Source organism: Stegostoma tigrinum, chromosome 44 (assembly GCF_030684315.1).
Source record: "Stegostoma tigrinum isolate sSteTig4 chromosome 44, sSteTig4.hap1, whole genome shotgun sequence".
NCBI classification, from domain to species: Eukaryota; Metazoa; Chordata; class Chondrichthyes; order Orectolobiformes; family Stegostomatidae; genus Stegostoma; species Stegostoma tigrinum.
In genome coordinates, this window is record NC_081397.1 from 14,219,948 (window position 1) to 14,231,516 (window position 11,569).

General features: G+C 45.7%; 2 protein-coding genes across 2 annotated transcripts; both read left to right on the forward strand.

Moving 5' to 3' along the window:
• Positions 1–1,386: 1,386 nt before the first annotated feature.
• Positions 1,387–2,370, forward strand: LOC125450093 (histone H2B 1/2-like). Its single transcript, XM_048526068.2, has one exon. The coding sequence runs from the start codon at positions 1,420–1,422 to the stop codon at positions 1,798–1,800; it is 381 nt and encodes a 126-aa protein (XP_048382025.2). The 5' UTR covers positions 1,387–1,419; the 3' UTR covers positions 1,801–2,370.
• Positions 2,371–3,686: 1,316 nt separating this feature from the next.
• Positions 3,687–4,739, forward strand: LOC132207209 (late histone H2A.2.2-like). The gene has a single exon (XM_059642441.1). The coding sequence runs from the start codon at positions 3,703–3,705 to the stop codon at positions 4,093–4,095; it is 393 nt and encodes a 130-aa protein (XP_059498424.1). The 5' UTR covers positions 3,687–3,702; the 3' UTR covers positions 4,096–4,739.
• Positions 4,740–11,569: the final 6,830 nt, after the last annotated feature.

Genomic DNA, 11,569 nt, shown 5'->3' on the forward strand with positions numbered 1-11,569 from the left:
AATCTCGGATGCTCCAGCATCTGCAGTTATCATTATCTCTCATGCTTTTATTCTCCTTAGCCAAGTGCATGACATCACACTTTCCCACATTGTTCTCCATCTTCCAATTCTTTGCCCACTCTGCTAACCTGTCCAATTCATACTGCAGCCTCAGCACCTTAATACTACCTGTCACTCTACCTATTGTTGTATCATCTGCAAACGTAGTCAGAATGCAAACAGTTCCTTCATCCAGATCATTAATGTATAAAGCATGCCTTTTATCCCCACTCTCTGCTTTCTGCTAGGCAGCCAATCTTCTATCCATGCTAGCACCATGGGCCTTTATGTTACTCAACAGCCTCTTATGCAGCAGCTTGCCAAAGGGCTTTTTGAAGCCCAGGTAGATAACATCCATTGGGTCTCCTTGGTCTACCCTGCTTGTTACTTCCTTAAAGAATTTAAGCAGATTTGCCAGGCATGACTTCCCCTTGATGAAACCGTGCCTGGAGTGTTGGAGGCTGTGTTTATAAAATTTAATGGTGTGGAAAGGGTGCATAATCAAGATCTTTTCCCCAGGATAGAAGAATGCAAAACGAGAGGGCATGGGTTTAAATGAGTGGGAAAGACGTAAAATGAACCAAAGGTGTGCAATGTTTGCACACAGAGTGGTGTGTGAATGGGTTGAATGCCAAAAGATGTGCTGGAGGCTCTTACAACTACAACGTTTAAAAGGCACCTGGATGAGTATCTGAATAGGAAGTGTTTCGTGGGATATGGACCAAATGCTAGTAAATGGAACTAGAGAAATCTCGGATATCTGCTGTCCATGGACGAGGTGGACCCTGTACGTCTCTCGGACTGTATGACGGGGACTGATTTATGAGAGAATAATCATCATTCATACTGCCTAAACAGACAGGGACAGATCGAGAACTGCACTCCCATTTCCATAATGCAGAGACTGACAGATATTCGGCAAAGTGTCCCTCAATAAACCCGAATGTCTGAACAATACAATCCTGCCCACAGCCTAATAAGGAAATCTCAGCTAGTGATGAAACAAGATAACATTTCACTCACAAAAGATTACTATGAGCAGAATAAAACACCCTGTCACAATTAAAATCTCGGAGGTAGTGTTCAAAATGTTAGTGGATGACAGGAACAAGTTCAACTGCAAGGGAGCTAGGAATTTGGTCCGTGTACAAAATTTCGGTTTGTGTTTCACATTTCGTTGAAGATCCGAACAGATCCACTTTGTGTTTCACACTAACCAATCACAGAAAGGCTAATCACATGGTCTGACGTTCTTGTAAACTACCCAATCAGGAACAAGACTTTTCCCCCATCCCTTATTAGCATTGCTGACGCCAGCAGCCTATAAAAAGCGAGCTCCGAGCCTGCTTCCGTTTATTGTATCTGAAAGTGACCGTCACGATGCCGGATGAGAAGAAAGCGCAGGCAACTTCGAAGAAGGGCGCCAAAAAAATCATCAAGAAGGCGCCGGGGAAAGGCGGCAAGACAAAGAAACGATCCAGGAAAGAAAGTTACGCCATCTACATCTATAAAGTGATGAAGCAGGTTCACCCCGACACCGGCATCTCCTCCAAGGCCATGAACATCATGAACTCGTTCGTCAACGACATTTTCGAGCGTATCGCGGGGGAGGCTTCCCGCCTGGCCCATTACAACAAGCGCAGCACCATCAGCTCCCGGGAGATCCAGACCGCGGTGCGGCTGCTGCTGCCCGGGGAGCTGGCCAAGCACGCCGTGTCGGAGGGTACAAAGGCGGTGACCAAGTACACCAGCTCCAAGTGAGACTCCACATTGTGCTGAGAAAAACACATCCAAAACCCAACGGCTCTTTTCAGAGCCACCCACAATTTCAATGAAGCAGTTGAACCATTTTTCGTTTGTAAATGATTCTCTGTCTATAATTAATGTCTCTAATCTTTATCTTTGTTTACACAAACGTTCTAAACATTACCGTGCGGTCCCTGTCCCTCTGTCGGTTACTTTCGGTTGCCTTCCTACCCAGTCTCCTCCCTCCCTGCACAGAAAACACATTCATCGTCACTCAGTCATTTTTTTTTTCAACAACTCCTACGTGTTCCAGTTATTATTTACTCCTTGATCAGGAATTTCACCCCCTGGAAAGAAAACTAACTGCTCGAGTCCCACGAACAGATGTTGGGGGATACTTGTCATTGAGGATTTCAGCTGTCGGTGAGAGGCTTTCAAAATGAGCTGAGATAAAGCCAGAGCCAGGATTGCAGTCGCAAGTGTGAAACTGTGTTCAAGGACAATATGGGAGGGCAACTTCAAACTATTGTTTCAAGTTTTAACCCGCTCACCCCGAAAAACTTTGTGTAAGTTTTTATAAATACATCAACGTGCACTTGTAATGTGAAATTGAATTAAATTCAAAGAAAAATTAAACTGTTTATTCCTCTTTGTGAAACTTTTCCCCCTATATCCTACATGTTGGATTTTTTTTTTCAAATTTGTCCCAATAGGGTATGAACGCTGGATTTCACCCGTGGCAATGAAAAATTATGATCTCTTATTTGAGTCCCATTAAGAGAAATGCCGTGCGATTCCTTTTTCAATTTCCAAATCTGTCAGGGAATTTATCCGATTTTTTTTTCAGTTTGCAGTGTGTGGGGCTTTCTGCTGTCGGTGAGAGGCTTTCAAAATGAACCGAGACCGTCCGGAAAGACTGATCCAGCACAATAAGTGAGGGCTATTTTACAATGTTTTCTGAAAACGATGTTGCTTAGGGAGTGACAGAGCGAGATTATGTGAAGTGAACATTTTTAACTGAAAGGAAATTAAATCGTAAGCATTAACGCAAAAATCCTTGTAAAACCTCTTCCTCGTATTGCCCATATTGGCGGGCTTTTCAAATCGGACAGAAAACGGTTGATGATTTGGCGCCGGTATTTTCCTACGGTTTCCACGCAGAGGAATTTTGTTTCATTTTTAAAATCTCCCCGCGGGTTCTACCTGGTTTGCAGAAAGCTATAAATGAGGCTTTCTGCTGTCGGCGGGAAAATTTGCAAGTGAACCGAGATGAAAGCAGAACAGCTGCCGGACTGGCATCGCAAAAGTAGAAATATTGTTGATCTTGTGCAATAGGGAGCGCGAGTGTAAAATATTGTTTAAAGCAGTAATGCGCTCAAAGGGAAAGAAACAGCTGTGTGATACTTTTATCATTATATCCGGGTGCTGATGTGAAATAAATTCAATCTGTGCAGAGAATAACTTTCGGCGGTCTTTCCTTTCCCCCTTCCGCTTATTCTTCAGTTTTTGCGGGGAAAAAGGACTTCACGATCAAAAATAGTTGGTTTCAACTCGGCCGGGGAATCAGAGAGAGATTGTGTGGCGTATACAGGTGTATTCTAAAAGTAAATTATCTGGAATATGAACGCATTCTTCTTTGTAAAACTTCTTCCCGTTTTGAAACTAGTGGCGGGCTTTTCGAGTTTGAAAGAAAGCGGTTGATGATTTGGCGCCGGGATTTTCCGGCCTCCTCCCCGGGCCCTCTCCGGATTGGTGAGGGAAGCAGATATCTGATTGGGCATTGAAATGACATTAGGAGATACTGAACAATGTGACCAATCAGCAATGGCCGCACCCCCATTCCTCCCGAAGGTATAAGAGGGCGGGATGTGGCCGCATTACAGCATTCTCTGTGGAAGTGTTTGTGGGACTGTGGTGATGTCTGGCAGAGGAAAGGGCGGTGGCGGGAAAGCTCGGTCGAAGGCGAAGTCCCGGTCGTCCCGGGCCGGGCTGCAGTTCCCGGTGGGCCGTGTTCACAGGCTCCTAAGAAAGGGTAACTATGCTGAGCGTGTGGGTGCCGGAGCGCCGGTCTATCTGGCTGCGGTGCTCGAGTACCTGACGGCTGAAGTCCTCGAGCTGGCCGGTAACGCGGCCCGGGACAACAAGAAGACCCGCATCATCCCCAGGCACCTCCAGCTGGCCGTGCGCAACGACGAGGAGCTCAACAAGCTGCTGGGAGGTGTGACCATCGCTCAGGGCGGGGTGCTGCCTAATATCCAGGCCGTGCTGCTGCCCAAGAAAACCGCCGCTGGGGGCGCCACTAAAAAGTGAAGAGACCGTTCTGTAACCTGACAACCCAAAGGCTCTTTTAAGAGCCACCCACAACATCAGTGAAAAGCAGCTAGACTGTCACTGCTGGTTGGTTATTTTTCCTTTTCAGTGAAGTCTAAGGACTGTGTAAATGAAATTGCGATAATTAAGCTTTTGTTTTAATTTTAGGTTTTTTAAAAAAATGAACCAATATAAAAATCTGAGAAAAAAACAATCTCTGGAAAAGCTTCACCAGTCTGGCAAAATTTGTGGAAGTGAAAACAGTTCACGTTTAGGGTCCGCTCACCGTCACTGAGGGCCTTATCTGGTCAAGATAAAACAAGAACAGCTGTAGCCCTGGAATAGTAAACGTGGAGTTTTAGCTGTAAGGGACTGCGGCATTAAATAATCAAAATGCTGTCCCCATTGTTCCGTCAGGGAACAACACCGTTGAGTACCTGCACAGGAGAAAAATGGCAAATCGATTCTGTACCGACCAAGGGGATCAACCGACAAACACGACCTAAACTTATAAATCCTTTGTATGTTTTGGCGGGCTTTTCAAATTTAAAAGCGATAATTGTTGAAGGCTGATTGACAAACTCATTTGCAGTTAACCGATTTGAAATAACCCGCTGATTTCACCCTGAAAGTGAATAAATATTACAACGTAAAACACCATTCGTCTGCAACTTGGATTGTGCCGAATATGTTACAGAATTTTCTTTGTAACAGAGATTGCAGTCTGCGCGGCCAGCACTTTGGATCATTGCCTGAAACAGGCAGGAGCAAAGCGCGGGGTTTGATGCAGTCCAGCTAAACTGATCAACCGAACGTGAAACCGTGGTTAATCTAAACAACACGCCGATTTAAACATCTTAAAAGCTAGCACAGCATGCGACGGTAAAAATACAAAATGTCATTTTATCGAGCGATCTGCCAATGTGGTATACTGCATCCACTGTACCCGGTGTGGCTACCTCTACATTGGGGAAACCAAGCGGAGGCTTGGGGTCCGCTTTGCAGAACACCTCCGCTCGGTTCGCAATGAACAACTGCACCTCCCAGTCGCAAACCATTTCCACTCCCCCTCCCATTCTTTAGAGTACATGTCCATCATGGGCCTCCTGCAGTGCCACAATGATGCCACCCGAGGGTTGCAGGAACAGCAACTCATTCCGCTTGGGAACCCTGCAGCCCAATGGTATCAATGAGGACTTCACCAGCTTCAAAATCTCCCCTTCCCCCACCGTATCCCAAAACCAGCCCAGTTCGTAACCCCCACCCCCCACTGCACCACACAACCAGCCCAGCTCTTCCCCTCCACCCACTGCATCCCAAAACCAGTCCAGCCTGTCTCTGCCTCCCTAACCTGTTCTTCCTCTCACCCATCCCTTCCTCCCACCCCAAGCCGCACCTCCATCTCCTACCTACTAACCTCATCCCACCTCCTTGACCTGTCCCCTCACTACCTCCCCACCTATACTCTCCTCTCCACCTATCATCTTTTCTCTCCATCTTCGGTCCGCCTCCCCCTATTTATTCCAGAAACCTCACCCCATCCCCCTCTCTGATGAAGGGTCTAGGCCCGAAACATCAGCTTTTGTGCTCCTGAGATGCTGCTGGGCCTGCTGTGTTCATCCAGCCTCACAGTTCATTATATTGGATTCTCCAGCATCTGCAGTTCCCATTATCGCTTCCATTTCAATCTCAGTTTCTATTCTTCCAGCTGAACCAGACTGAGGCATTTCTTGGGATTGTGTTCTGAAGCGGCTTTCCTGCGCCAGTGTTCCTCTGTGAGAGACTCTCTCCATAAATATGTGAAAAGGAAATGGAGATGAACTGAAACTGCGCTCGAACTGATTCTCAGTGAGAGAGGGCCATCGCTCTGATTTCTTGTAGAATGTGGGAGAGGGGCTGGGTGTAAATCAGGGACGGGTGTGCGTATTTGAGTTATTCAAATCAATTAATATCTAAGGTATGCATACATTCGGACCTGGGACAGGGATCATTTGATCCGGCATCAGCTCTGTCCTGAGAGCGTGGGTGGCTCTGAGAAGAACTTTTTGGTTCAGGTGGTCACTTTGTGCACTGACTCCTTCATTTCTTTGCTGCTTTCTTGGTCATTTTCGCTTTGGGCTTGTCCTTTGCTTAGTGAGCTTGGCCGATGATTTCAGTTGTATTTGACCTGATAACGAACATTAAGTCCCAATCTCAACCCGAGTTCAGGAGCTCAACAGTAAACACGGACACACAGACCCTGGAGTTTCTCGGCATGAGGGATGGAGCTAACCACCGGTCAAGGTGAGTGTGTGCCCGGTCAGACTTTCCGAGAGGAGAAGGAACAGTGAGTGCCCCGCTGTAATACAGGAGGATTGTTCTCAGGGTCAGTGCAACATGTCCAATTCTGTTCACCGTCACTCACATTAACCGGTACAATACCAGAGAGATTTGGGATTGTGTGTTGCTGTAATGGAGCTTGGTTTTAGGGTGGATGGAGGCTATATCAAAACTGATCAGTGAGCAAGTGTAAAACTGGGTCGTCATAGTGTTGCACAGTACGACATCATTTGCTAGTATGGTGTTGTGTCAGTACTACAGGGAAATAAACAGGCAACTCACAGCATCATCCCTGTGAACGCAAAGCAGCTTCCCTGTAATTACAAAGCAGCACCCCTGTGGACACACAACAGGTTCCATGTCAGACAGGGCAGCAGCCCTGGAACACACAGAAACATGCTTGTAACGTACAGAAGCATCCCTGTGTTGTGAAGCACAGTTATTAGCTATGTTCATGGCTGAATTAGACTGAGTTGCTGTCTCAGAACATGACACGGTAGGAAAAAGAAGGGGCCAATCAGACATGAATCAGTGAATACGACCATGCCTAATCAGGAAGTTCCATGTCGCTTATCCACTATATCCCATAACTTCTCACATTATTGACAATCAAATTTTTATTGACCTCTACTTTAAGTATTCTCGTTGACTGAGCTTCTACAACCACCAGGAAAAAAAATTCCAAAGATTCACTATATCCTGTGTAAAAAAAAAACAAAACCCTCTTTGTTTCATCCCTGAACAGAATCTCTTTTCTCATTCAGTTAATGCTTCCAGGTTTGAGAATGACCCTGCAGGGCAGACATCTCAACTGGATATACCCTGTCAATGCATTTTGGTGTTTTGAAGGATTCAGTGAGACAATTTCTCATTTGTCAAAACTACAACATCCCAGTTTCCCAAACTCTCTTCCAATGCTGTGAACTGCCACTACGCTCTCAGTATGTCAACTGTATCCTTTCTTGTGAAAGAGGAACGCAAAAATGGGCCACTATTCCAGGTGCAGTCTCAACCGCTTCTTTTGGAATTGGAGCAAAATCACAACTCCGGCACTCAAATCATCTTTTAATAATGGCTTACACTTCATTAGCCTTCCTAACATCTTGCACGCCGGCAAGTTTGTCTTCAGTGATCTTTTGATAAGGACATCCAAGGCCATTTGTAAATGTACACTTTCAACATCTTGCCATTTTGAAATTAATACGCACATCTGTCTCTCCAAAGAATGTGCATGACCTTACCATTTTCCACATTATATTCCATCTGCTGTGAACTTGCCCAATAACTAAGCCTCTTCAAATCCCCCTGAAAATATTTAACATTTTCCCACATCATACTCAGTTTTACATCATCTGCAAATCTGGTAAGAATACATTTGTTCATATACCACGGATATATGTGGCTTTCAATCACCACCTACTCAACAATTACCTGCTCGCTGATCCTCAGATTAGGTTCCATCAACATCACTCAGCTCCTGGCTTCATTTCAGCTTTTGCTCAAATATAGAGAAAACAGGTGAATCCCAGCGATGAAGTGAGAATTACTGTGCTTGACATCAAAGCTATATCTGACCAAGTTTGGTATTTCAGAGCCCCGGGTAGGTCAGGAGGTATCTCTCTGCTGGTTTGAATCACACCAGGCACATAAGAAGATGGTTGTGTTTGTTGGAGGTCAGTCGTCGTACTTCCAGGACATCTCTGCAGGAGTTCCTCAGGGTAGCGTCCAAGGCCCAACTATCTTCAGCTGCTTCATCAATGACCTTCAATCCACCAGAAGTTCAGAAATGGGGTGTTGGCCGATGATTGCACAACGTTCAGCTCCATTTGTGATTCCTCGTGGACTGAAGCAGACCACGTCCGAATTCAACAAGATGTCAACAGTGTCCTGGCTTCGGCTGGAAAACAACAAGGTATTTTGTTGAAATAACTAACACTGTCCATCAACAGTAAGTGACAACCTGACCATCTCTCCAATCCCTCAGCATTATTGCATCCTCTACTATCAACATCTTGGCATCTCCAACATTCAAGTCAGGGGAGAGATGGTTTTCCCCACAGCCCCCAGCTGCTTTGTTCAAGCTGAGAGAAAAGCGAAATGGGGAAATGGCCAATTGCTGCTGGGAATCATTGGAGAAAGCAGCGCATGCGCGAGGCTGGAATTTTCCTCCCCCAACAAAACCAAAGCAGCTTGGTGCTGACTGGAGGGCGCATGCGTGAGCCCCCCCCCCCCCATTGAGGGGCATTGACTCAGTGAGTGGAAGCGATTTGTTTGAAACAGGCCGCAATGGAGAGACCAGCGCCCAGGGAAGCGAGGGAACAGCAGGCTCCTTCCAGCAGCGCATCGAGATGTGAGTCTGGGACACAGAGGGGGCTCCGAGACCGGGCTCAGTTCAGGGAGAACCGGGGGCTGTTGGTAAGAGGCCGAGCGGAGCAGGAACTGGTCCCTGAACTTGGAGTGAGCGGCCTGGGGGCGGGGAGAGAGAGGCCTTTCTCGGGCTGTGTGTGGGCCTGCGGAGGGAGACACAGCGGCAAGAAGCTGCTGCTGGGGGGCAGTCTTGTGCTTTTCAAATCTCCAAACACTGATGAAAATTCATTGCTTAGATTCTGTTTCACGCTGTTTGTTGTGAATTGGCGTTGAAGCGTGCAAAGAAAAACAGCCAGTATATACAAATATGCTAAACGTGTAAGGGATAAACATAGCAGTCACCGGTTAAAAATTCTCAAATGAAATGTTTGAAATAGTGCCCGTTGTTGTTCTTTTCAACAGTTAGTGTTTTGGGAGCTGGGTAGTGAACTGTGTAAGCATTCCATTCGTGGAGCTGTACAGGTGTCGGTTAGTTTTGTGACTTCGTGAATTGTTTTAGAATTTCACAGAAAGAGATGACGAGGAGCTCAGGGCGAGAGTGGAACCAGACCCTGCTCTGTTCAACTTATGGTGCTTAAGAACCAAAGAATCAAAATGACTATGATCTGAATATTGCATTGATCAGTTGATGTTTTTGATACTCAGTTGATAATTTACAGGAGAAATCTGTTCTGCGTTCCACTAGGCAGTTATTTAATGGACCAAGGCAACGTAATCTTTCCTTATGACAAAGCCAAATGTGACCAGCTGCTTCTACCAACCAGGAGGTATGTTACAGCTATCAGAGCTGAGAAAATTCTTTCCAGTCACAGAGTGGATTCAGTCACTCTAGTTCCAAAAAAAACTGCATTAAATTCACATGTAGTAAAGGCATTTTTAACGTGACAAATTCAACAAATAGATTGTGCTGTTACATCATTACAACAAGAATACATGGAGTAGGTATTGAGTGCAGATATAGAACGAAGCGTTGACATCAGTAATTGGGGCAGCACAGTGGCTCAGCGGTTAGCACTGCAGCCTCTCAGCACCAGGGACCTGGGTTCAATTCCGGCCTCGGGGAACAGACTGTGCGGAGTTTGCACCTTCTCCCCGTGTCTGCGTGGATTTCCTCCGGGTGCTCAGGTTTCCTCTCACAGTCCAAAGATGTGCAGGTTAGGTGGATCGGCCATGCTAAATTGTCCATAGTGTTCAGGGGTGTGTGGGTTATAGGGGGATGGGTCTGGGTGGGATGCTCCAACGGGCCATTGTGGACTTGTTGGGCCGAAGGGCCTGTTTCCACACTGTAGGGAATCTAATCTAACTGAGCAGGACAAAATTAATGTTTTTTGATGAATAGTTGTCCTATACTAAGCACAGCAATTAAACATTCTAAATTCCAAATGAACCTCTGGTCCAAAGTCTGATACAGAAAGAATGCTTACTGCGTGTACACACAAACAATGACCATATCTGCTTTCTGACCCCCCACCCCCAATCCCTGACATATACACACATCCCTCCTGACTGATTTACAGTGATTTGCAAATTTGTTCATCATTCTGATGTAAAAATATGACGTCTAAAAGTGATAAAGATCCATGTACACTGCATGTATCAGATAACTTTACATTTAAACTGATTCCTACTGTCAGATCTCAAGTCAAGAGTTCTACATCACAGAATAAGCCCTTCAAAATTATTAAGTCTGCACTGCCCATAAACAATCTATAACAACATTGCAATTGACTAAGATAACAATTCCAATCCCTTTCAGCCAGTATTCTATTTCCATAACTATATCATGGCAGCTGAGAAGCTTCATTCCCAACAATTACTGGAAACTAGTATGGAGAACAGATGAAAAATAGAATGCACCTGTACTAGGACAATGAGCTGAATGGCCTATTTCTGCGCTGGACCAAGTCTGTGATTCTGATTTGGTGTTAAGGAAATCACATTCAGCTGTATAGACTACCAATATAAAATATCATGCAGCATGGATAGACAGATGTAGAATAATACTCTTTCACAAAGCACCAAAAATGTATGTGTATGAAACTAAACTAAATGTCTCAGTGATCCCACAGAACAGTAAAAAAAGAAAGGTCTTTCACTGATGGGTAGGACCAGTTTCTGGTACATACATTCGCTATCCAAACAAGAAATTATGTTGATTCACAATGGCTCTCAAATGAAATTGGTCTCGCCATGCCTTCACCCCATCTCTCCTGTTCCTCACCTCCACAGACTTGACAGAAATCACGACGTGAGTCACAGTCACTGAGAATATTACTGATTGCCAGAGAACCAAGCCACTTTGTTACTCACGAGTAGAAAGTGATTACTACAGATTGACAACCTCACTCACTCAGTCACAAAGCAAGAACAGACATGTATACATCAATTGTTAAACTTGTATTGGGACGTAACAAAAACTGACAGGCTTACTTTGATAATAAAATGTGAGGTTGGATGAACACAGCAGGCCAAGCAGCATCTCAGGAGCACAAAAGCTGACGTTTCGGGCCTAGACCCTTCATCAGAGAGGGGGATGGGGGGAGGGAACTGGAATAAATAGGGAGAGAGGGGGAGGCGGACCGAAGATGGAGAGTAAAGAAGATAGGTGGAGAGAGTGTAGGTGGGGAGGTAGGGAGGGGATAGGTCAGTCCAGGGAAGACGGACAGGTCAAGGAGGTGGGATGAGGTTAGTAGGTAGCGGGGGGTGCGGCTTGGGGTGGGAGGAAGGGATGGGTGAGAGGAAGAACCGGTTAGGGAGGCAGAGACAGGTTGGACTGGTTTTGGGATGC

Excerpts from the sequence above, each read along its gene's own strand:
- LOC125450093 (XM_048526068.2), top strand. The coding sequence starts at position 1,420 with ATGCCGGATGAGAAGAAAGCGCAGGCAACTTCGAAGAAGGGCGCCAAA.
- LOC132207209 (XM_059642441.1), top strand. The coding sequence starts at position 3,703 with ATGTCTGGCAGAGGAAAGGGCGGTGGCGGGAAAGCTCGGTCGAAGGCG.